Source organism: Manis pentadactyla, chromosome 9 (assembly GCF_030020395.1).
Source record: "Manis pentadactyla isolate mManPen7 chromosome 9, mManPen7.hap1, whole genome shotgun sequence".
Taxonomy (NCBI): domain Eukaryota; kingdom Metazoa; phylum Chordata; class Mammalia; order Pholidota; family Manidae; genus Manis; species Manis pentadactyla.
In genome coordinates, this window is record NC_080027.1 from 12,228,098 (window position 1) to 12,252,752 (window position 24,655).

Genomic DNA, 24,655 nt, shown 5'->3' on the forward strand with positions numbered 1-24,655 from the left:
TTATTGCAGTAGTGCAGTTGTTAAAAATGCCACAAAACCAGCAGTAAATCTGAAGGTGACTCCTCTTAACAGACTTAGAACAAAATATCATTCATTAGTAGCAATAAATGAAATGTAGGGAGCTCAATGCATTGAATTAATATGGTTTGCTTCCAAAAGTATTTCACATTGATAAAGTCATTTTACAATATTTAAAATCCAACGATAAGCAATCTACTATATGAAAAATTGCATGTTGTAATTATTTACTTATTTGGGGATTATCTAGATTTTTTTTTAATTTCCCATAAATTTACCAAACCAACTCCACAACCTCTAATATTACTACTTGTTCTTTCCAACCCACCCTGTGTTCCTCTTGGCCCCCGAAATGACAACTTGGTCTCCGAGGCCTTACGTGCTGCAGACTCTATGCCCGCCTGTGAAAAGAGATTTCAAAACAGGAGACAGAGCTTCTGACATATTTCATTCCTATCCCAGTCCCATATCATTACATCAGGAATTACTTTGACACCAAATTCACAAATGAAACTCAGGTCATTTACAATAATGTCACAGCTTCTCATTGTCTGTATTTCAGCAATCTGAAATTAATTTTGGCATGATACTCAGACTTCAGTTAAGGTTATTTTCCTCTTTCTTTTATCATACATGAAGAGAATTGGGCTGACTTATCCTACTTGGAACTTTTATTCTGGTTGTTCACCAGTATCTCTGTGCTTTCATTTTCCTGTTCTTCTTCTATTGGATTGACTTCTGATCCTCTTACTTCTTTAAATCCGAACATTTTCAGTAGTTGTGCCCAAAGATGTACATACTGAAATACTTACCATTTCACTACACATTATTCATTTTACTTTTCCTCTGCATTACACTTAGGGCATTATCATTTTTTAAGTTGTGTAGATGGGCTCTGTTACTTGTAAATCTCTTTTAGGATTATCAAAGTGGTGTTACAAAAACACATTGTAAAAAGACGGTGTTGGGTCTGAGAGAGCTAAGAACAAGTGCCCCAGAACAGCACTAGGGCAATTTTGTCCCCAGGGGACATTTGGCATTGATGATCACCAGGGAAGTTGCTGCTGGCCTCTAGTGGATGCAGCCTGGGGCGTGGCTAAGGGTCCTGCAATGCCCAAAACAGCCCCCACATTGAAGGATCTGCCCAAGTGTCTGCAGTGCTGAGGTGAGAAGCCCCAATCTGTAGAAATGCCTGCACAGGTGCCCAGAAGATATGTGCAATGGGTACAATACCACCCAGAGCATTATTGCTTATCCTAGAATAAAATGGGGAACTGGCCAATGCCTGCAACATTTATCCAGTCAGATAAAGACCATGTGGTGGTGGAATACTACAAGTCACTGAACAATAAAAAACAGCCCTAACCATCATGAATGAGTCTCAAAAACGTGTTGCATTTTTAAAAAGTCAGCTGCACTTATATGAAGTTCAAAACAAAGCAAAACAAAAATCATATCTGGTTGGATGGCTCCAAAACGCTGTGGTAAAATTCACAGCCACTGCAGTTACTTTCAACAGCTTATTTGAACCCCATTATTCTCTGTCTCCTATGTTGGGAGGGAAATTACCCATAGAAGGACAAAACATTGCCTCCTCGGGCATTTGAGGATGTTTGTTAGAGGCCACAGTGATGGGAGGAGAAGGTGGTAATGGCAATTAATGGGCGAGGTCAGGGATAATAGTTGTCCACAAATACACAGGACAGTCTCACCCAAGGAAACCTCGTCCTGTGTCCTGCACAGCCTTTCACTGACTCCCTGGGCATTCAGGTGAGAAAACACCTTTCACAAAAACTGACTCAAAATGAATCTTAGACCAAAATGTAGAACACAGAGTGATAAAACATCTAGAAGATTACATAGGAAAAAAATCTAGGTAAAGTTGGGTTTGGCGATGTGTTAAGATACAACACGGAAACAATGATCCATGAAAAAAACCCGACAAGATGCATTTCATTAAACTTAAAAATTTCTGTGAAAGTAATTGTTGAGAGAATGAAAAGACAAGCCACTGGGAGAAAATAGTTGCAAAACACATATCTGATGAAGGATTTGTACCAAAAATATACAAAGAACTCTAAAACAAAAAAATAAGAAAGAATACAATTTCAAAGTGGGTAAAAGATCTGAACAGACACCTCACCAAAGAAGATTGACAGGTAGCCAATAAGCATATGAAAAGACTGATTATAATATGTCATTAGAGAATTGAAAATGCAAACAAGATACCACTACCTACCTATTGGAAAAGCTAAAATTGAAAACACTGACAATACCAAATGCTGATGAGGATGTGGAGCAACAGGGATGTTCATTCATTACGTGTGGACTGCAAAATGGTACAGGCACCTGGAAGGCAGTTTGAGTGTCTTACAAAACTAAACATAGTTTTACCCTATGATCCAGCAGTCATGCTACTGGGTTTTCACCCAATTGAGTTGAAAAGTTATGTCCACACAAAAATTTGCATCTAAATGTTTAAGGTAGATTTATTTATGACCATCAAAAACTGAAAGCAACCAAGATGTCCTGCAATAGGTAAGTGGCTAAAGGAATTGTGATAATCCATACAATGGAATGTTATTCAGTGCTAAAAACAAGTAAACTACTGAGGCACGAAAAGACACAGAAGAACTTTAAATGCATATTTCTAAGGGAAATAAGTCAGTCTGAAAAGACTACATATTGCATGATTCCAACTCTGTGACATTTCAGAAAGGCAAAACTATGTTGACAGTAAAAAAGATCAGCAGTTGCCAGGGATTTGGGGGATACACAAAGGACTTCTACGACAGTGAAACTACTCTGTATGAAACTGTCATATGGAAACATGACATTATGCATTTGTCAAAACCCATAGAACTGTAAAACACAAAGAGTGAACCCTAATGTAAACTATTCACTTGAGTTAATAATAATATTGGTTCATCAACTGTGCTAAAGCAAGATGTTAATAATAGGGGAATCTGGGGAAGGAGGGTGAGTATATGGAACTCTGAGTACTATTTGCTCAACTATTGTACAAATCTGAAATTGTACTAAAAATCTATTATTTATTTTTAAAACTAGGTTGATAATTTTCTGAGCCTAGACCCTAACCCCACTTTATGTATGGACACAATGTACTATTTGTAAGGCTTGAATACACAGCATTTTCCTGTAACACAGCTACTGTCTAGGTAGAGGGACAGCTGCATTTTGTTTTGTTTGGCATTTTGCCAAGACTTGGTTGCCATTTCAGAGAATCACATCACCAATAGCAAACTGTGGTCTTTGCGTGGCAGCTTTGCTACTCGCGGATATCGTGTGTGCGTTTGCATCAGTGGCATTCAGGTTTTACAAAGAGGGGCCAGCATCCAACTTCACTGCACCTGAGCATTAACATACTCAAGCACACTATTTTATTACTGAATGCTTTTCTTTACACATCCCATGGAGTTCAATTAGGATACTATATTGACATTACATTTTTTTGTATATAGGTAGGTTTTATTATATATTCATTTAATTGCAGGATGGTAACAAAATATTAAAAGGATGACTTGACAACGTCTCCTTTAAAATGAAACCCAAACTCCTTACTCAGCCCTGGCCTGTCCTAACCAGCCCAGCTGTCATAGAGGCTCTGCCCTCCTCCCACCATGCCTGCCAAAGGAAGCTATTTGTATGTGTTAGAATTCTCATGTCCCTCGTCTTGGTACAGGCTGGTCTCTCCTGAAATGCCCTCATCCTCTTCATTCACTGCCTAACAAATGCGGTGTCCCCAAACCTGTTCTCATGTTCTTCCTTTGAGACTTGTGTCACGCTATGCTCCACCTTCAGTTCCATTTACTTAATTTTCTTTAAATGACTTATTTCATAAATGAATACATTTTATATTAAAGTTATAAACATATTTATTTGAAATTAAATAATTAAATATATTGCTTTATTACCTTAACAGGTTGGTATTTTATATTTATTTATATTTATTTTCAAGTCTAGTGTATATTTTAAATGTATATTTAATTTTAATAAATGTATATGTTTATTTATCAAATTTTACATCATATTATTTTTCAAAGAAAAGTGTGTATCATTATCCTAAATAGGAAGCTAGCATGAATAGCCCTAAAATTAAAATAACTATAAAAATAGGAGACCCAGGAACTCCACTCCAAGGAATTTACCCTAAGAATGCAGCAGCCCAGTTTGAAAAAGACATATGCACCCCTATGTTTATCGCTGCACTATTTACAATAGCCAAGAAATGGAAGCAACCTAAGTGTCCATCAGTAGATGAATGGATAAAGAAGATGTGGTACATATACACAATGGGATATTATTCAGCCATAAGAAGAAAACAAATCCTACCATTTGCAACAACATGGATGGAGCCAGAGGGTATTATGCTCAGTGAAATAATCCAGGTGGAGAAAGACAAGTACCAAATGATTTCACTCATCTGTGGAGTGTAAGAACAAAGAAAAAACTGAAGGAACAAAACAGCGGCAGATTCACAGAACCCAAGAATGGACTAACAGGTACCAAAGGGAAAGGGACTGGGGAGGATGGGTGGGTAGGGAGGGATAAGGGGGGGAGAAGTAGGGGGGTATTAAGATTAGCATCCATAGCGGGGTGGGAGAAAGGGGAGGGCTGTACAACACAGAGAAGACAAGTAGTGATTCTACAACAGGTTGCTACGCTGATGGACAGTGACTGTAAAGGAGTATATAGGGGGGACCTGGTATAGGGGAGAGCCTAGTAAACAAAGTATTCGTCATGTAAGTGTAGATTAATGATTAAAAAAAAAATGCAGTTCCTATGTGGTGACCTCTAATGAGTTCTACACAATGATATAAAGGACATATAAAAGTGTAGGCAAAGGGTCTGTTTGTGTTTATACAGAGGATCAAAGCCTAATTGGCTACCCCGAAAATGAACTAAGAAACGATATGAAAGAGAACTTCCAACATCAGCACTCTCGGCCAGAAGATGATCATCAAAAAACCCCAACAAAGATCCACGCACTGCTACAGCTGTAGATGCACTCATCCCACCAGCTCCTGGACTTGCCATGGGAATGAGGAAGGAGATATCTAAGCTGGCCTGTGCATACAGTAAAACAACAAATTTGACTGGATCTATACTGTTGGAACTCAACCAAGAATTAGGAGAAGTGCAAATTGTAGCGCTCCAATATCTTACAACTACAGACTATTTACTGTTAAAAGAACATATGGGATGTGAACAGTGCCCAGGAATGGGTTGTTTTAATTTGTCTGATTTTTCTCAAACTACTCAAATTCAGTTAGATAATAACCATCATATCATTGATAAGTTCTCACAAATGCCTAGGGTGCCTAACTGGTTTTCTTGGTTTCACTGGAGATGGCTGGTAATTACAGGTATGCTTTGGTTATGTAACTATACTCCTATTATGTTAATGTGTGTGCGCAATTTAAGTAGTAGCTTAAAATCTATACATGCTGAAGTTACTCTACAAGAAGATATGTCAAAGAAATAATCAATCTTCCCATGTTTTCTCCCGCCTGCTACTTCTATAGCTTTTCTTCTTCCTTCCTAATTACACCCCTGAAATAGAATTCGCGCCTCATATCAAATTTACCGAGTATCATAACTCCTCCAAGTGGTAAAGATACCTCAAGACAAATGCTGGGCATAGAAGCCACAGGGCATAAATACGCAAAGAAATAAAAAGCTAACCATTTCAAACAATAAGGCTTCTCTCTCACTTACCAACTTAACATTTCCCTGTATGGCCCCGGAAGATGACTGGTTAGCCAGAGACGGGTAAGATTCCTCAAGGGAGGAACAACCTAAGACAGGCACAGTCGCAGGGGGGTCATCAGGTGAGAAATTGGGGATCAACAGAGGTGAGGCTTAGAACCTCACCCCCCCTGTTCTGAGAGAAATCTTCTGCATATGTGGATGTTTTATTGCCCTTGTCTAGCTTGGATTAACACATAGTCTACAGGCACACACCTGATCATCTACATTTGCTCTCTTACAACACTAAACTATGTTTTCTACCTTTATGTTGTATCTACCTACCACTTCAGCATCTTATTAAAAATAATAAAGAGAGAAATGTGGTATCCACATATAAATCAAGTATAAAAATCAAATGTGTATTCATATTTGAACTGACTGTTTATAGTTCATAATGCATGAGCAAAACCAAAAGTTTCTGTGATGACTGCCCTTGTACTGTTCACCATGTAACTTATTCACTATGTAAGAATTTGTTCTCCATGTAAGAACTTGTTCGTTATGCTTCAGAAGATTGGAGACTGACGAAAATTAGGCTTGGGGTGGATTAATGATTGTGCATTGAGCATTGACTCCCCTATACAGAATTTTATTGTTGTTAACAACCATTTGATCAATAAATATGAGAGATGCCCTAACAACAACAAAAAAAAAAAAAAGAAAAAAAAAGAAATGTCACCATGGAGTGGAGACTTTCCCCTCTGATGTATTCCAAAGGCTTGAAAGCAAATTGAAAAGAGAAGAACCTTCTCTTTCAGTGTAATGTAATGCTGTTTCTTCTCCCTAAAATGACTTGTATATTATTGCAACACACTTATTCACCCAGCATTTACCAGGCACGTTCTGTGAACTGGCAGTGGCTCTAGATATTTGTGACGACGAGACACTGAGCTGGACAGGCACAGTCTCCGCCCCACAGACTCACAGTCGATGGAGAAAAAGACACAAGTAACGTGGAAGTGACCATAAAATTTCCTTACTTATCAAAACAATATGTGATTTAGAGCCTCTCACTTCTCCAGCACTTCCTATATACACGGTGATTGCAGAGAAAATAAACCCGGTCGTAAATTATGAGTTGGAGCAAATTAATTTTAAAATAAAATAGCAATGGTCTATCTTTGAAATCTTTTCAAGGTTTTCATAGGGGAAAAGAAAACGGGAGATGGGTGTAATAGGTTTGACTGATGTGACCTGGGATCTCCGAAAGGAAAAAAAACAACAACGAAGCGGCAGCCCTGGGAGCATCAGAGACAAGGCTGGGGAGGCGGCCCCAGCTCACACTTTCCTTGAGAGCTCGAGCTGAACCCGGTGCAGTAAGGATGCAGCTCCCCGCACCGCCACCGGGAAGTCCTCCTGGACGTCCCGGTGGGGGCCCCTGAGGGGCCCCCCACCCGTAAGATGAACTTCCTGCTTCTCTTCCAGGTCTTCGGTTCCCACCGGCGCCACCGAGGCCCAATCACCCCTGTCCCCCCCAATCCCAGCACCTGGCCAATAGCCACCAGTGCCGTTGAAGTGACACCTCAATCAGCGTATGTCCCTCCCTATATAACCTAGTACTTCTCCCCAGTAAAGTGGAACTCTCCGGTGAATTGCTCCTTCCTTTCAGCCCCCGCACGGCTGTGAGCCCCAAGACCCGGCGCTCCCTCAGGCATCCGCGGGGTTAGAGCGGGTCTATCCTCCTGTCTTCCAGAACGCCCTGGGGGCTGCGCCAGCAGGGACGCCCGGCCCTGTCCTCGGCTTCTCGAGGCACCGGCGACACACGATCTCCCCGCTTCCCCGGGCTTCGGCCCGGTTCGGGTCCGCGCTGGGCCGGGGCTCCGCGGGCACGCGGCGGGCGGAGGGGGGACCCGCTCGGGGCCGGGTCGCAGCTCTCGGCGCGGACCCGGGGCACCACACCGGAGTCCGCGGGCGCGCAGGAGGGGAGGGGCGACCCCTGTCCCCGCCCCGGGGGCGGAGCCGAGGTCCGAGCCTGCGGAGCCTGAGGCCCGCGGAAACACGCCCGGGTCGCGCTTCCCGGCCCCCCGCCCACCCCCTTTCGGGGAGACCTCACCCCCTCCCTCCGCCCGCCGCCCTCGAGACCCAGCCTGCAGGCCTCCGGCGCTGGGGCTCCGGCGCGGGTGCAGGTGCGGCCCCACCTCCCAGCCGCTGGGCGGCCATGGCGCGCGGAGACGCCCCGCAGGACAGGCGAGTTGGGGGCCGGGCGGGGGCGCGCGCGGGGCCCGGGCCGTGGGCAGCGCAGACCCGCCCCGCGGGGCTCAAAGCAGACGGGATGGGTCTACAGTGCCCACCAGCCGCCTCCCTCTGCCGCCTGAGCCGGCGGGATGGGGCCTGCAGTCCGCTCCCCGGAGCCGGCGGCCTGGGCGGCGGGAGGGGAGGCCGAGGCGGTGCGTCCCCGGGGTGACCTTCCGACTGATCCCCACAGCTACCACCTGGTTGGCATCAGCTTCTTTATCCTGGGGCTGGGCACTCTCCTTCCCTGGAACTTCTTCATTACCGCCATCCCGGTGAGACTCGCGGCTGGAGTGACAGCCCCGTGGCCGCAACCACCGTCCGTCCCCGCAGCCGCCTCTGACCTGAGGCGGACCAGGCTCTTTCCCCACCGCGCCGCCTTTGACCCCTCACTGAGCCCGTTCGTCTGCCGAAGCGCGGAGCCTCGAGAGGGGAGGTGCCCGTCTCACGGCTAGGGAAGGCCAAGCGTTCCCGGCGCCCAGATCCTTGAGGGGCAAGGCCACTAGCTCAGGGGGTCCTGTGGAACCAGCAAAGAACTACCCACCCGGCCCGCCGGTCATAACCCCTGGGGTGGTCACTCCAAAAGTGGGTTATCCACGCCTTTGGTTTTCTCGGCGATAGCACAAATCACACTGATTCACCCAGCAAACAGTGTGCCGTACTGTGGACCAGGCCTGCTCTTGCACTGGGGGTACAGGAGGAAACGCAAGAGAGGAAGGCCCCGTCTTCGGGGAGCTTTCCTTCTCCCCAGGGAAGGCTGTGTGGGGCTTGGGCTCTCTCTGGGGCTGGATCGTCCTTACCTACAATCAGTGTAACAACTTCCCAGGTGCCACTTCAGTGTCTGGCTCCGTGCTGGGCCCTGGAGACCCAAAGATGAGTCAGCCCCTGGTCTTGAGAGCAGGGTGGGTGCCTAAGAGCTGTTATTAATGTACCATCCCAGGCTTGGAGCAGAGACCTGTGGGTCCACAGGGGAGGGAGCAATTCCTTCTGCTTCATATTAGAGGGGATGGGTAACTGGGGAGAAGAGTAGGTAAAGCGTTTGTGTTTGGGTTGGGGAGAGTGGGAGGAAGGGCAGAGGGCTTCCAGGTGGTGCTGGCAGCCTTGCAAAGGCACCAAGGGAGGCGGGCACCAGTGTGTTCAGAGAAAGGGCGAGAGCCTGGGGTGTCTGGAGCTTAGTGGGATGGAACAGGAGATAGGTGCACAAGGGAGGCTGGGGCTCTGGTTCTGAAGGGCCCTTAAATGCTGTTCCAAAACCCTGGGGCTCTGCCCTGCAGGCCGTGGAGAACATGGGCAGGGAGAAGGGGAGGCCAAGCAGAGGCATGACAGGGTGTGTGTTTCAAAGAGAATGCAGTTGGTCAGCACCTAGACCAGAGCCTGGCTCACAGCAGGTGCTCAGTACATGGTCGGGAACCTAGAAGCTGCTCTAGGGCCGGCGCCGGAACCGGGGCGCTGAGAGGAGCAGGGATCCAACCATGGAGCGAGGCCCAGGCTGGGGATTCCTCAGGCCTGGCTCTGTCCCATACTTCAGCCCTTCATGCAGTGCACATTCACTGAGCTCCCAGTGTGTGCCAGGTGCTGGGGACAGTACAAGGACAGAGAGTCCCTAAGACGTTAACTGCTAACCAAGCAACCCCGAGCATGGGGGGAGGCAGAGGAGAAGGCTGGGTGCTCCTGAGGGGAGGTTGAAGGGTGACCCTGTACCCCTTCCCTCGGCATCTGGCAGTACTTCCAGGGGCGGCTGGTGGGGGCCAACAGCACTGCCGCGACCCTGCGCACCAACCACACGGGCCCCGCTGATACCTTCAACTTCAACAACTGGGTGACGCTGCTGTCCCAGCTGCCCCTGCTGCTCTTCACTCTCCTCAACTCCTTCCTGTACCAGTGGTGAGAGGCCCCGCCCTGCTGAGGCAGCTCCACCGAGGCCCAGGGGAGACCTCCCGTCCTTCCTCCATGCCCCCTGCGTCTCCCCCGGGGCCTTCTGTCCAGGCCCGGGCTGAACCTCTTGCCTACCTTGCCCGCCTGGCCTGGGCCCAGCCAATCCCCATTCTGCCCCCTTACAAACAGTGTCCCTGACACGGTGCGGATTCTGGGCAGCCTGCTGGTCATCCTGCTGCTGTTTGCCCTGACGGCAGCATTGGTCAAGGTGGACATGAGCCCTGGGCCTTTCTTCTCCATCACCATGGCCTCTGTCTGGTTCATCAACTGTGAGCACCACCGCTGCCCCCACTCACCTCCCCTCGCAGCAACTCCCTGGTGGAGTCAGCCCAGCCTCTTCTTTGTAACTGAAACAGCCCAATGTACCCAGGAAGGGGAGAGAGCAGCATGGCCCACACCTGTGATGAGGAGCTAGGCCCACAGGGGGAGGAAAAGTCACTTGTCCCACAGTGGCCTGAGCACAGGACCCTGGCCCCTAACCCCACAGACCTCCGGCTGCATCTCAGAAGAATGAATGGGGGGTGTCACACCGGAGTGCCCAGCCTCATGCCTTTATAACCTAGCCCAGAGTCCCTGTTCACCCTGCTGACACCTCTTCCAGGGAGCCCCTGAGGCCTGCCTGGTTGAGCAGAGGCCCCACTCCTGCCCCTCTACAGCCTTCTGTGCAGTTCTGCAGGGCAGCCTCTTCGGACAGCTAGGCACCATGCCTTCCACCTACAGCACCTTCTTCCTCAGTGGCCAAGGACTGGCTGGGATCTTCGCTGCTCTTGCCATGCTCACGTCCATGGCCAGTGAGTGGATTTGGGTGGCTGGAGGGCAGGGGTGGCTTCTGGGATTCTGGGGAGCAGAAAGAGTGTGCCAGGAGCAAGATGCCTTGGGTTCTGGATGGAACGCTGGGGATTGGGTTTGCGGGTAGGGAGCAGGGTTCTTGGGTTCTGCAGAGAATGACCAGGTGAGGGTTGGGTTAACCTGGGGCCAGGAGCAGGATTCCTAAGGCTAGCACTGATATGTGGCAGCAAGTTGAGGTAGGAAAGGGGGGACAGGTTTGGGGTGCAGATAGAGTTGGGTTCAGATCCCAGTCCCACTACTCCCTAGCTGGGGGCCTTGGACAAGCACTTCACCTGTGTCAGTGTCCCCACCTAAATGAGTCTGAGAGCTCCATCTGCATATGGTAAGGAGCATGCAGTAATAACAAGCACATAGTAGGTGCTCAACACATGACAGGTATGGAAGGGGAGAGAAATGAAGGGCTGGGCTGGGGCCCTGCACAGGATCCCTGAGTTTGTCAGTGTGGGGGTGGGGGGGAGGCTGGGGGGTGAAGATGACGAGAAGTGGGATCAGAGTAGTTAGCCCTGTGGGGGCCCGGGGGCCCAGCGCCTTCCCCTCTGCAGCTGAAGTTTCTGCACAGGTGGTGTGGATGCCCAGACCTCTGCCCTGGGGTACTTCATCACGCCCTGCGTGGGCATCCTCATGTCCGTCGTGTGCTACCTGAGCCTGTTCCACCTGGTGCGCCTGGTATTGGGCTCGAGGCCCCTCTTCAGAGCATCTCAGATATACCTTGAGTCTGAGGCCCCAAGAGAGCCAGGGGAGGCGGAGGGGACCTGACTCCCAAAGGAGTCAGCCACTGGGGGACCCCAGACTCTAAGTCAAGAGGGTGGGGAGAGGTCCAGGTACCAGAACCAAGCCAGGTGGGGTGAACTCTTTCCTTCTGCAGGAGTTTGCCCGCTACTACCTGGCCAAGAAACCATCACAGGCGCAAGGGCAGGAGTTGGAGACCAAAGCTGAGCTCCTCCAGCCTGGTGAGCAGGGACCCTGCTGGGGAGGTGGAGGCCCTGAGGAGGCTAGAGCCACCTCTGCAGGAAAGCATTTCCCCTCTGTCCCCAACTAGAGCCCTCACCCTTAGTAGCCTTGTGTGAGCACAGGCAGAAGATCATGAAGGGAAGTCAGTGGGATTAGAGTCATCCTGCTGCCCTTTGGGCCTCAGTTCCCTCCTCTATGAAATGGGGAGGCAGTAGAGCTCCGGGCATGCAAGTTCTGGATCCTGGCTTCACAACATCCAAGCTGTGTGACCTTAGGCAAGTCATTTAACCCCTCTGGGCCTCAATTTCCTTGTAAAGCAATGGCAGTGAGATAATCCACCTAAGGGGCTTAACTCTACCTGGCACGTGTATGAGCTTAATGAATAGCAGCTAAGCATATTTCTGCTGTTAATCCTCTGTGCCTGCACCCTGGGCTGCAGGAGGGCAGTTTTCTTGACTGTTGGGAACTCCCTGCATTGGGCCCGGCTGTCACAGGCATGGGTCACAGGTATGACCCTGCCGTCCCCTCTTGCCCCAGATGAGAAGAATGGGATTCCCAACAGCCCCCAGAAGGTGGCCCTGACTCTCGATCTTGATACTGAGAAGGAGCCAGAGGAGCCCCAGCAGCCAAGAAAACCTTCAGTTTTCATTGTCTTCCAAAAGGTTTGGCTTGGATGTAGCCCCAGCCACCATTCCTGGGAGAGACAGAGCCACCCTTTCCAGCCCTCCTCAGAGACTCTTAGAATGGAATGGGGCCTTAGAACTCGCCTGTCCACCCCAAGGTGACAGGGTCATCGTGGGTCAGAGACACAGCTGGGCTGGGGCTCGGCAGGAGGCTTGGGGCTGCATTGGGCCCCGGCTGCCCCATCTGCCCACACCCCTGCCCCCGGCTTGCAGATCTGGCTGACAGCGCTGTGCCTCGTGTTGGTCTTCACCGTCACCCTGTCTGTCTTCCCTGCCATCACAGCCATGGTGACCAGCTCTGCCAGTCCTGGGAAGTGGAGTGAGTGCAGGGCAGCACAGAAGGCAGGGCAGGGGAGGGCAGGGGACAGCGGGAAGAGGGGAGGAGGGACAGGATGAGCACTCTCTCTCCCAGGTCAGTTCTTCAACCCCATCTGCTGCTTCCTTCTCTTCAACATCATGGACTGGCTGGGACGGAGCCTGACCTCTTACTTCCTGTGGGTGAGCACACCTGGGCTGGGGTGATCTGATGGTTTGAGGAGGCAGTTCGGGATCAGAGGGTGTGAAAGGGCCCAGAAAGGTGACTTCCCAGCAGTCAGGCCGGCCTGGCAATGGAAGGCCCCTGGAGGTATGCAAGCCAGGGCTCAGACTGTAAGCTGCAAGAAAGCAGAAGCGGTATCCAGTTGCGCTGTGTCCCCAGCATACAGCCCGGGGTCCAGCCCTCAGGGCTCAGATGGCTACTTGGGGGTCCCTGCACTGTGTGGGAGGCAGCTAAGATTCCTTGTGTTTGGACTGATTTCAGCCAAAGTGCTGCTGCTTTAAGTGAAGTCTTCCAAAGAGGGACAACAAATAAAGTAGATCAGCGAGGAGCTGCTCAGATCCAAGCAAGGATGGGGCCTGGATCCCCAGCTTCCAATCCCATTCAGCAACCCCATCTGCCCCCAAAGGGGTCTATGGAATCTGTTCCCAAGGGTGCTCAGAGGAATGGAGTTTGAAAATCAAAGATGCCTCGAAGGCATCTGCCATGGAGAAAGCAGGGCTAGCAATCAGGAGGGGCAGAGGCTGGTCCCAGGCTGGCCCCTGGTTGCTTACTGGCTCATACAGGGTAGGACAGGAGAGGTGATAGATGAGTCTATCTGGGGGTCCTGGGAGCAGAGCCTTGTTCCCAGGGGCTGCCCTCACCCCACCTTCTCCCGCAGCCAGACGAGGATAGCCGGCTGCTGCCCCTGCTGGTCTGCTTGCGTGTTCTCTTTGTGCCACTCTTCATGCTGTGCCACGTGCCCGACAGGTCCCGGCTGCCCATCCTCTTCCCACAGGATGCCTACTTCATCACTTTCATGCTGCTGTTTGCTGTTTCCAACGGCTACCTGATGTCCCTCACCATGTGCCTGGCACCCAGGTCTCGGATGGGAGGGGCGGCCTGGGTGTGCTAGCTCTCTGATGGGGGACAGGCTGCAGGGCGGGCCATTCTGCCTCAGCCAGCCCAGCCCTAGCTGTCTCAGGCTCGCTGGCACCACCTGCCTCGTAAGGTAACCCAGGCACTGGTTCTGGGGCCTCCTTCCCAGGCTTCAGTCCCCATCTGTGAAATAAGTGGGTTGGACTGTCATTCCTTAGGGCCCAGATATTCCCCAAATTCTCAGTTGAAGGAGAGCTAAAGTTTTGATCAAAAGCAGGGTTCACAGGCTGTTTACCTAGGGACAAATGGAGTTGAGAATCTAGGGGAAGTAAATGTACCAGGGAGGACCAGTCAAGAGGCCAGGCAGTGGAATCTAGGACCCTATAGCAGTGGACCCCAGGGACCTGAGAGAGAGCCCTGTCCGGTGCCTCATCTTGTAGAACAGGAAGCTGAAGTCTGGGCACTGGAGCTGGGTTCATGTTGGGACTGGCATTTTCTAAGAGCCCCCACGCCTGTGTGTTCCAGGCAGGTGCTGCCACATGAGAGGGAGGTGGCCGGCACCCTCATGACCTTCTTCCTGGCCCTGGGGCTGTCCTGCGGAGCTGCCCTCTCCTTCCTTTTCAAGGCGCTGCTCTGAAGTGCTCTGTCCAGGGCTCCCCTGCTGCCCTCCTCTCTGCCCACTGTGGAGCTGGGACCCAGCACAGGGAGACTGGCCAGCCGGGCTCAAGCTGGGCTGCAGCCCCTTGGTCTGGGGCTGCCCGGAGGAGACGGGTGCTGCTTTCTGTCCCCGGCTGGCAGCCCCTCGGGTTGCTGCAGGGAAAAATTCACTACTGGTCATTCCCTTGCCCAGGATCGGGGCTGACTGGTGCAAGACAGGCTGTCTAGACATGCACAAGAGCTCATTGGCAAGGTGCCGACTGGGGAAGAGAGGCATGGCGCATCCTCACCATCAGGAGTGCATTTGTGAATCGCAACAAACCCACTTGCTAATTGCCGGGGATCCGAGATCACCAGCGGAGCCTTGCCAAGGGCGTGGGTGGTGCAGCCCCAGCGTCAGATTCTGAGTGGGAGTGGGCACCAGCCCAGAGCAGGAGCTCCTTCTCCCCAGGCCTCAGCAATCCCAGGGTCAAGGCTCTCGGACCCCAGGACAGAGGATGCCAGGGAAGTTGAGGGCAACAGGGAGAAAGAACAGTTGTTAGGGATCTGAGAGTGCTCAAGGGACCCTCTGGGCCTCAAACAGTGTCTTTGTTGCCAACACCGCTGTCTCCAATCCCTAGAGCCCAGCTGGGCCTGGGCCCATGAACTGCAGGCAGCCTGCATGTGTGCACTGCACCTCACAGTCTTCAAAGGTCTTCCACACTTGCTCTCTCACTGAAGCCGCGCTGAGGTCCTTGGAGGGAGCCAGGCAGGGATGGGGCTTCCCTTTGTACAGGTGAAAAAACTGAGTCCCCCAGGGAAATGACTGGTCTTTGGCAGAGCCGGGACCCCCCTCCCTGCAGGTGCTGTTCTTACCTGCTCCCTGCTTCTCTTCTCAAAGGGCTCAAGGCAGGAGCCCTAAGCCCTTCACCTCTTTTGCTGTTTCTCCCTCTGACCCTGCTCCTGGGTCTAATAACAACTGTCTTCATTTGTATAATGAATTCACTGAGTCTTTATTTCCAAAGTGCTGTCAACCATACCAGCTTGATGAGCTGGGTAGGCTGGGGATGACTGTGCCCATCTGGCAGATGGGCAGTGATCTGTGGGTATCCCCGTGCTCGGCTCCCTCCACCACACGATGGCCAATGGGTGCTGGCCTGCAAGGAGCCCTGTGCTCCCGGGCAGGGTCCCTGGCTGCCCTCTCACTCCACTGGTGTCCTCTGCCTCTCCAGGACCCCTTCTCAGAAGTGGAGCCTCAGAGAGGCAGTCAGCCAATATTCCTTGAGGAAGGGAGGCATGGAGGAAAGAAAGGCCTGCGTAACCACACACTTTACTATCCCGCCCGGCCCAGACAAAAGTGAGGGTTTTTGTTTTTTGTTTTTTGTTTTTGCCATTATATGCTCAGCCTTTCTGCCCACCTGCCCTCCTGCCTTCTGTGAACATTCACGAAGCAGCTATAATATACCAGGCACTGAGCCAGCATAGGGCCCCTGCTCAGAAGCCAGAGGCTATTTTGTTATCAAAGAGTAAGGGGAAGCAGATGAGCTTCGTGGCTGAAATGAAGCCGCAGGGCAGATCCCAAGTGAGGAGTCATTCCTTCACCACCATTCGCTGTGCCAGGCCCCGGCTCGTCTGGTGACCTTGAAACAAAGGAGGTGTGGTCCCCGCTCCTAAGGCCCTGGGAAGCAGGATGTAACTTGTGATGGGCTTGTGAGGGCCCTGCGTAAGTGTGTGACGTAAGACTCCAGGGGAAGGGCCACTGCTCCCACTGGGAAGTCAGAGCAGGCATCCCAGATGAGGTGTCCACCCAGCTGGGCCTCTAGGGGTGAATATGAGTTTGCTTGGCTGAGGTGGGGGAGGGGCATCCCAGGCAGAGGTACCCGCAGGTGTGGAAAGCTGGGGCATGGACCATTACAAGAAGAGTGGGGACTTTTGGTGGGGTTGAGGAAGGGGGAGCCCCTAAGGTGTGAGGGCCGGGGAGCAGAGGATGAGACTGGAGCAGTGGGTTGGGGACAAACGGTGAAGGGCCTTAGTGTTGAGGCCTGAGCAGGGCATTAAGAGAGGGGAGGAGGGCACCAGGGGAGAAGTAGCAGCCTCTACGGAGGCCTGTTGACTTAGTGCTTAAGTGCATGTGCGCTGATCCAGAGTCCTGGGTTCAAAATCAGACCCTTTCATTTATTCACAAGCAGGAGAACTGGGACTTGCCTAAGTCGGGAGTCCCAGAGAGAGGCAGGGGCTGGGGTACAGACCGACATTTACCAAAAAGCTGTAGTCTGGGGAGTCTCTGGTGCAGACCACTAGGCCTAGCTGTTCCCTTTGACTAGGATTGGTGGGGGCTGGACCCCAGCACTTCCTGGGTCCCCTTGTCCACCTTCAGAGACTATTGTTTGTCATACCCAAGGCTCCCTCTACCTGCCCAACCCAGGCCACAGTCCCAGGGAACCCACTGGTGCTGGCCCATGGTCATCCGGAGCAAGCCCAGGTTGGGCTGAGCAATGGAGGATGGGCCCAGAAAGAGGACCCTCACCCCTCAGGGGTCCTTATTATATCACAACCTGCAATTCCTTCTGCCCATCCTCGTTCTCAGTAGACCCAGCTCAGCTCTCCCGTCACATCAGGAGAAAGCTGGCTTTGATGTTGGAAACAAATACTTGGGCTGCACCTGCCTACCTCTCTCCTGATGCCCAGCTCCCCGGCCACTGCCATCTCCCCAGCCTGGCACAGCTCTGCCAGCAGGCCCAGAGCCACTCAGAAGCAGCCAGTGTCCATCAGCAAACACACAGGGCTCCATGTGGAGAGCACTGACTTGGAGGCAGGTTTGGAGAAGAGACGCAAACACCTGAAGGCCAGCCTCTACCCGCAAGCTGCTCACCCTTTTATGAGGAGGAGGCATCCTGGTTTGTAAATTGACTCAGGTCTCCAGTTTAAAGGCAGAGATTGTCGAAATGGATTTAAAAAATGAATCCACGTGTGCTTTCTACAAGAAATTCCGCCAAAAACACAAATCAGTTGAAAGTGAAAAAAACTATTCCATGCAAACAGTAACCAAAAGACAGATGGAGTGAATACATTTATACTAACATCAGACAAATAATAATAAAAAACTAAAAAATAATTTAAGAGACACAGAATGATGTTATATATCATATTTAAGAATGTAAATTCATGAATAAGATACAGTAATCATAAACATATACACACCTGACAACAAAATCCTAAAAAGTATGTAGCAAATTAGATAAAATTGAAGGCAAAATAGACTCTCCTACAATAATAGTTGGATATAACAGTAACCCACTTTAAATAATGGTAGAACACATTGACAGGAGATAAGCAAGGAAATAAAAGACTTGAACACACTTTAAACAAGATTTAACAGACTTCCTTAGAACACTACACCCAACAAAGCAGAAGTCTTTTTCTGAAGTGCACATGGAACATTCTCCAGGATAGATCATATATAAATATATTCAGCCACAAATCAAAGCTGCAGTACATGGTTGAGAACCTTATTTGTGGGTAGCAGATATAAGAAATAGATGGTATTTAACAGGCAAACCATAAGGTATTGAATTTTGACATCACTGAACCAAGTTTACCATTATTTTTAAAGGAATTCTCATACAGATCTTATTGGAAATGTTAACTATCCATCCTGAGGAAGGACTGTTCCTCAGGATTTACTTTAGCTGGGACTGTAAATATATTTTTGCTTCTAAAACTTATTAGCAAAACTTACTTTTTAAAAATGCTCACTGTGAATATCAAAATATATTCTTAAGTGTTTTATACCTAACTGTGAACTTTTTGTCAGAAGTCTTGTTTTGTACTTGTTAAACTGAACATAATTTTTGGGTAATGTTGAAACCTTACTTTTCATACTTGAAATAAACATTTATTTAAAACAAAAATGTATGCATTGCAGCAAGAGCAGTGCCAAGAGGAAATCTGTAGCTGTAAACGTCTATATTAAAAAGAAAGAAGGTCTCAAATCAATAACCTAACTTTACACCTTAAGGACCTAGAAAAAGAAAAGCAAAGTAAACCCAAAGCTAGCAGAAGAAAGAAGATACAGATCAGAGGAGACAAAATGGGGGCTAGAAAAACAATACAGAAAATCAATGAAATCGTAAGTTGGTTCTTTGAAACAATAAAAAAATTGACAAACCTTTGACTAGACTGCCTAAGAAAAAAAGAGAACTTAAAATTACTTAAGTCAGAAGTGAAAGAGAATACTTTAAAATTATGAAAATCAGAAATGAAAGTAGGGCCATTACAATTGATTATGCAGAAATGAAAAGGATAGTAAGAGAATGCTGTGAATAGCTGTACACCAACAAATGAGAAACCTAGATGAAATAGACAAATTCCTGGAAACACACAAACTACCAAAACTAACTCAAGAAGAAACAGGAAATCTGAATACATCTATAACAAGTAACAGGACTGAATCAGTAATCAAAAAATTCCCGAGAAAAAAAAATTCCAGGACCAGATGACTTCATGGGCTAATTCTACCAATCATTTAAGGAAGAATTAACACCATTCCTTCTCAAATTCTTCCAAAAAACACAAGAGGAAGGAACACATTCTATGCAACCAGTATTACCCCGATGCCAAAACCAGATAAAGGCCTCACAAGAAAACAGATTAGTATCCCTTATAAACACAGATGCAAAAGTCCTCCACGAAATACTAGCAAATCAAACCCAGCAGCATATTCAAAGGATTATATACCATGACCAAATGGGATTTACTTCCAAATGCAAGGTGGTTCAACATGCAAAATCGATCAATGTAACGCACCACATCAATTGAATGACGGGGGAAAAAAAACATGATCATCTCAACTGATGCAGAAAAAAACATGAGACAAAAGCCAACACCCTTTCAAGATAAAGAATAGATAGGAACTTCCTCAATCTGATAACGGGTATTTATGAAAAATCCACAATTAATGTCATATTCAATGGTGAAGGACTGAAATCCTGCCCCCCTAAGATTGGGAAAAAGACAGGATGCCTGCTTTCACCATTTTACCTATTCCACTGTGTAACGGAAGTTCCATCTAGAGCAATTTGGCAAGAAAGAGAAATAAAAAGCATATAAATTGGAAAGGGAGAAGTAAAACTATCTGTGATTACAGATGATATAGTATACACGTAGAAAATACTAAAGAATTCACACACACACACACACACACACACACACACACACACACACACTTTTAGAGCTAACAAATGAGTTCAGCAATGTTGCAGGATTCAAGATCAACATGCAAAAATCAGTTGCATTTCTGTACACCTGATTCTGACACCAGGTCTGATATGTGGGTTTTTTCCCCCACACCCAGCAATTTGCTGACACCATCTGAATGTCCTACAACGCAACTCAGTTCTGACACTGTTTACCTGGACACAGCGCCAGATCGCACAGGATACAGGTGCAGTGCCACAAGACTGCCCCTACTTCAGGTGCCAATCCAAGTCTAGGTTGTTATCTTTGCTTCTGACCAACTGGCTATAAATCAAAGATTCCAGAGACTCCAGCCTTGGTTTCAATTAATTTGCTCACAGCACTCAGAGAAACATTTTAGTTATAATAAAACTGGATTACAGTTTTATTATAAAAGGTATATTTCAGGAACAACCAGATGGAAGCCATACAGAGGGAAAGGTATGTGGGAAGAAGACCCCTTGTTAATGGTTTGTGACTTTGGCCTTTGAATCTTTCATGCCCCTCTCCATCTCAGCCAGTCCCTCTCCCCAGCCAGGGCTCTCTGCCCACAACAGCAGGGTTCAGATGTTCTTCTGGGCCTTCCATGTAGCCCTCCTTGATCTTGACACCTGACCAAGGTCAAGTCACTACCTTTCAGTCTCCCCTTAAACTAGGGCCCTGGGTCACTTCGGAAGCTTCTCATCTACTAATTCACAAATGTGTATTGGTGTCTGCTAGGTGGCTAACATTTACTGGGAAGGGGGTATTGCAGGCACATGCCTAGGCAAATCTTCAATCAAGATGGTGAATAGGTATTGTATGAACACTGCAGATGAAACTCAGATGTTCAAAGGCCCGAGCAGGCAGGGAAAGTGCAGGATTGAGACTTCCCCAAAGAGAAGACTGTTTGCAGAACGGGAGCCTCTCTTATGCTCTGGCCCATTGTCACCATGTGGGAATTCAGGCCTGAATTGCCAGATCTCCCAGAATTTAAAACAGAAGTTGGAAATGTGGATTTTATGTGAAATATGATTCATGAACATTAGCAGCTAATGTGATTTAAATTGTTATTTTTAAACACTGAGCAGGTCAAAGAAAACCCACGTGGTACCAACTCTGGCTTTTGAGCTTCCAGTTTGCAAGGTTTGTGCAGCAAGGATCTGTACATACCTCTATCCACTCTCCTGGCCCAGGTCACCAGTGAAAACCTTCCAAGACAGCACCTGTGTCTCCTGCAAGGCCCCCATCCCAGGTGCCTAGCAAGCTCCTGGTGCAGAGCTGGTGCTTAGTAGGTGTTACTGTTGCAGCTGAAGAATCTAGGTCTCCTGGTTACTCTCCGACCCAACAAGCTTGGCTCCCGACTGAATGTGGGGTAGCAGGCAGACACCTTATCCCACCATTTGAGGCCCTCCCCAGTCTATCCCAAAGCATCATCCCAAGATTCAGAGCACTCAAATATTATTACATATTATTGATAGATTTGTTGAAGTGCCTGCCTTTCCCCACTGCCTCTTCTCTTCTAAATGGATCAATTATTTCACAAACACTTATGAAGCGCTTTCTGTATACTTTGGCTGGTGTTAGAATATTCAAGGCCTTCTCGTGTGTGTGTGTGTGTGTGTGTATGTGTGTGTGTGTGTGTGTGCACGCGCGTGTGTTGCAGAGGGAGGAATGTGGATACAAGGTTTCCACCCTGGGAGAAGTGCTGGGGTTCACTACTTTAGACAGGAAAGGTGGCCCCTCCAAGTGGGCTTCTTTAATTCCTACAGACAGTATGCTGGCCCCCAATTTAGCACTGGCCATAATTCCAGTTCTGGTATCCGAGATGTCACCGACCCGAGGACCCCCTCTTCACAGGTAGAAAGAAACATAGACCACCTCTGATATGCGCCCAGAAGGTTCAAATACCTGGGATATGAGGCAGCAGGAGATGCACAGAGAACAAGATGGAGAGAGGCCCACACTGGGGCCAATTGCGTTTTGGCCCCCAGTCAGTTCTCTTCAACCTGAAGCTCCAGGTAGTCGGGATGTGGAAAACGAAGAACCATTTTCTGTATAAAACACACAAGCGCCGACGAGGATGGGATTCGAACCCACGCGTGCAAAGCACAATGGATTAGCAGTCCATCGCCTTAACCACTCGGCCACCTCGTCTTATAAAAACACGTTTTACTGCACTCTGTTATCCCGTCCGCACTGTCCATGTTCCTTATTTCTACTATTGAGTACAGTACAAACTTCGCTGGACTTGGAGGGAGAAGCTCTGAAAAGAAAGGGGCTTTTTGCGTTCCTTTCTGCTCGCCGCAGCCGGGAACTCGCGCCGCCCTTCACCAAGCTGCAGCCGAGTTAGGCCACGGCTTCTCCTCCCTTAGTAGGGGGCGAGCGCGCCGGGTTTCAGGACGCACTTGGTCCAGGGGTCGGGCACTGAGTGGGAGGGACGGGGTACGCGTCCCTAGGAACCCGGCAGGCGCGGCGGCGCGGCAGCAGGCAGTTTCAGCGTTTGCAAATGCGCGGCGCCGGCGGAGAGTGCAGTAGCTCCTCCTGGCGCGCAGGGGGCGAGCTGGCGCGCCCTGAGGCCGGCGCGGATGGGCGGGGCTGCTCGGGGGCTCGGCTCGGCTCGGCTCGCTTCGGGTGCGCTCGGCAGGCTGCGGTAAATCCGGGCTTGAAGCGGTTGGCGGAGGCTGCGGCCCGGTGGTCCCTGCTGCGCGCCCCGAGCCCCGAGAGCCATGCAGATGTCCTACGCCATCCGGTGCGCCTTCTACCAGCTTCTGCTGGCTGCGCTGATGCTGGTGGCGATGTTGCAGCTGCTCTACCTGTCGCTGCTCTCCGGGCTGCATGGGCAGGAGGAGCAAGACCAGTATTTTGAGTTCTTCCCCCCGTCCCCGCGGTCCGTGGACCAGGTCAAGGCGCAGCTCCGCACCGCGTTGGCCTCCGGAGGCGTCCTGGACGCCAGCGGCGACTACCGCGTCTATAGGGGCCTACTGAAGACCACCATGGACCCCAACGATGTGATACTGGCCACGCACGCCAGTGTGGACAACCTGCTGCACCTGTCGGGCCTGTTGGAACGCTGGGAGGGCCCGCTATCCGTGTCGGTGTTCGCGGCCTCTAAGGAGGAGGCGCAGCTAGCCACCGTGCTGACCTACGCGCTGAGCAGCCACTGCCCCGATATGCGCGCCAGGGTCGCTATGCACCTCGTGTGCCCCTCGCGCTACGAGGCCGCCGTGCCCGACCCCCGGGAGCCGGGGGAGTTCGCCCTGCTGCGGTCCTGCCAAGAGGTCTTTGACAAACTAGCCCGGGTGGCCCAGCCTGGGATCAATTACGCCCTGGGTACCAATGTCTCCTACCCCAATAACTTACTGCGGAATCTGGCTCGTGAGGGGGCCAACTATGCCCTGGTAATTGACGTGGACATGGTGCCCAGCGAGGGGCTGTGGAGAGGACTTCGGGAAATGCTGGATCAGAGCAAGCAGTGGGCGGGCACAGCGCTCGTGGTGCCTGCCTTCGAGATCCGCCGAGCCCGCCGCATGCCCACGAACAAGAATGAGCTGTTGCAGCTCTACCAGGTGGGCGAGGTGCGGCCCTTCTATTATGGGCTGTGCACGCCCTGCCAGGCGCCCACCAACTACTCCCGCTGGGTCAATCTGCCAGAAGAGACCTTGCTGAGGCCTGCCTATGTGGTGCCCTGGCAGGACCCCTGGGAGCCATTCTACGTCGCCGGAGGCAAGGTGCCCACCTTCGACGAGCGCTTTCGGCAGTACGGCTTCAATCGCATCAGCCAGGTGCCCATAAGGGAGAGGGCAGGGGAAATGGGGCAGGAGAGGTGGTGGGGTCAAGGAGCTATGAGTGGCTCTAGATGGAAAAGAGCAATGAGACAGGAGGAATCATAGCTCAGGAGTTGGTTGGATGGTGTGGAAGATTCAAGATGCCTCCAGAGGAATGGGGATGCTGGAGTGCAGCTTTAGGGAGGTCAGTCTTGGCCCTAGGAATGTCATCAAACTTTGCTGACCTATCTCTCCCCCCTACAGGCCTGTGAGCTTCACGTGGCAGGATTTGATTTCGAGGTGCTGAATGAAGGTTTTCTGGTTCATAAGGGCTTCAAAGAAGCCTTGAAGTTCCATCCCCAAAAGGAGGCTGAAAATCAGCACAATAAGATCCTTTACCGCCAGTTCAAGCAGGAGTTGAAGGCCAAGTACCCCGACTCTCCCCGTCACTGCTGAGCCCTTTCCTCCCCAGTCTGAGAGTCTCATCCTCCTCTCTCCTTAGGCCGCCCCTCAGGCCTGACGGGGGTAAGAAATGTCACTCCACTTTACAGTGGTAGCTGTGGTGTTGGAACCCTGGACTTGAATATGGGGTGCTGGGATCAAGTCCTAGCTTTACCACTAACTAGCTGTGTGGCCTTGAGCAAATCCTGTTCCCTCTCTGAGCCTCAGTTATCCCATCTGTAAAAAGGGAGGTGAGAATACCTACCTTACAGAACTGTTGGGAGGCTCAGGTGAGATGCTGTATGTGAAAACATTCTGTGAGCTTCGTACAAATGTGAAGTATTAATATTATTACAGTATTATTGTTATTATTATTAACAATCTTGGGTGGGTGGGCATTAGGAGAGCAGAAAGTATGAATGGGGCAGAACTGAGCAGTCTGAGTACTTAAATTAACAAAATGACTTTGGGAAAAGAAGTCAGATGAAGGCATTGAATTTAGTTTTTAGCTTGTAGGCAGAAGCCTAAACTTGCTGGTTCTCCCAGGCCTCCGCCCTCGGCAGCTCTGGAGAAAGGAACGTCTGCAGGTTCTGTGCATGAACCTGCACGTGATAGTCCGAGATCTGTACCCTATAATAGCCGTTCTGGGTTTTTTGCCTACCGATGCCAATATGTAAATAAATGAGTGTTCACACCTACAGCTGGCTCCATTAATCTTCTGAACCCGAATGGTTGGGGCGGGGCGGTCGCGGGTTTTACCCTTT

The 24,655-nt window shown here is 50.0% G+C and overlaps 2 protein-coding genes and 1 non-coding gene across 11 annotated transcripts; 2 read left to right on the forward strand and 1 right to left on the reverse strand.

Annotated features, from left to right (window-relative positions):
- The first annotated feature begins 6,585 nt into the window (after positions 1-6,585).
- On the forward strand, positions 6,586-15,466 carry SLC29A2 (solute carrier family 29 member 2). 9 transcript variants are annotated; one of them, XR_008999132.1, is made up of 13 exons: positions 6,599-7,158; positions 7,484-7,916; positions 8,216-8,297; positions 9,746-9,906; positions 10,087-10,226; positions 10,614-10,748; positions 11,366-11,463; positions 11,672-11,756; positions 12,295-12,419; positions 12,654-12,759; positions 12,853-12,938; positions 13,240-13,542; positions 13,637-13,781. XR_008999132.1 is itself a non-coding variant. In XM_036929970.2 (13 exons), the coding sequence occupies exons 1-13, from the start codon at positions 7,113-7,115 to the stop codon at positions 14,374-14,376; spliced, it is 1,626 nt and encodes a 541-aa protein (XP_036785865.2). In that variant the 5' UTR covers positions 6,602-7,112; the 3' UTR covers positions 14,377-15,466. The 9 variants fall into 9 exon arrangements, 5 of the variants coding, with proteins under 5 accessions (XP_036785911.2, XP_036785868.2, XP_036785865.2 ...); XM_036929970.2 differs by lacking the exon at positions 13,240-13,542 and adding an exon at positions 14,359-15,466 and having other exon boundaries at positions 6,602-7,158; positions 13,726-13,836; XM_036929960.2 differs by lacking the exon at positions 13,240-13,542 and adding an exon at positions 14,359-15,466 and having other exon boundaries at positions 6,619-7,158; positions 13,637-13,836.
- Positions 15,467-21,758: 6,292 nt separating this feature from the next.
- Positions 21,759-21,840, reverse strand: TRNAS-GCU (transfer RNA serine (anticodon GCU)). The gene has a single exon. It is a non-coding gene; the product is annotated as a tRNA-Ser (tRNA).
- A 461-nt stretch (positions 21,841-22,301) lies between these two features.
- Positions 22,302-24,589, forward strand: B4GAT1 (beta-1,4-glucuronyltransferase 1). Its single transcript, XM_036929935.2, has 2 exons — positions 22,302-23,468; positions 23,715-24,589. The coding sequence occupies exons 1-2, from the start codon at positions 22,413-22,415 to the stop codon at positions 23,904-23,906; spliced, it is 1,248 nt and encodes a 415-aa protein (XP_036785830.1). The 5' UTR covers positions 22,302-22,412; the 3' UTR covers positions 23,907-24,589.
- Positions 24,590-24,655: the final 66 nt, after the last annotated feature.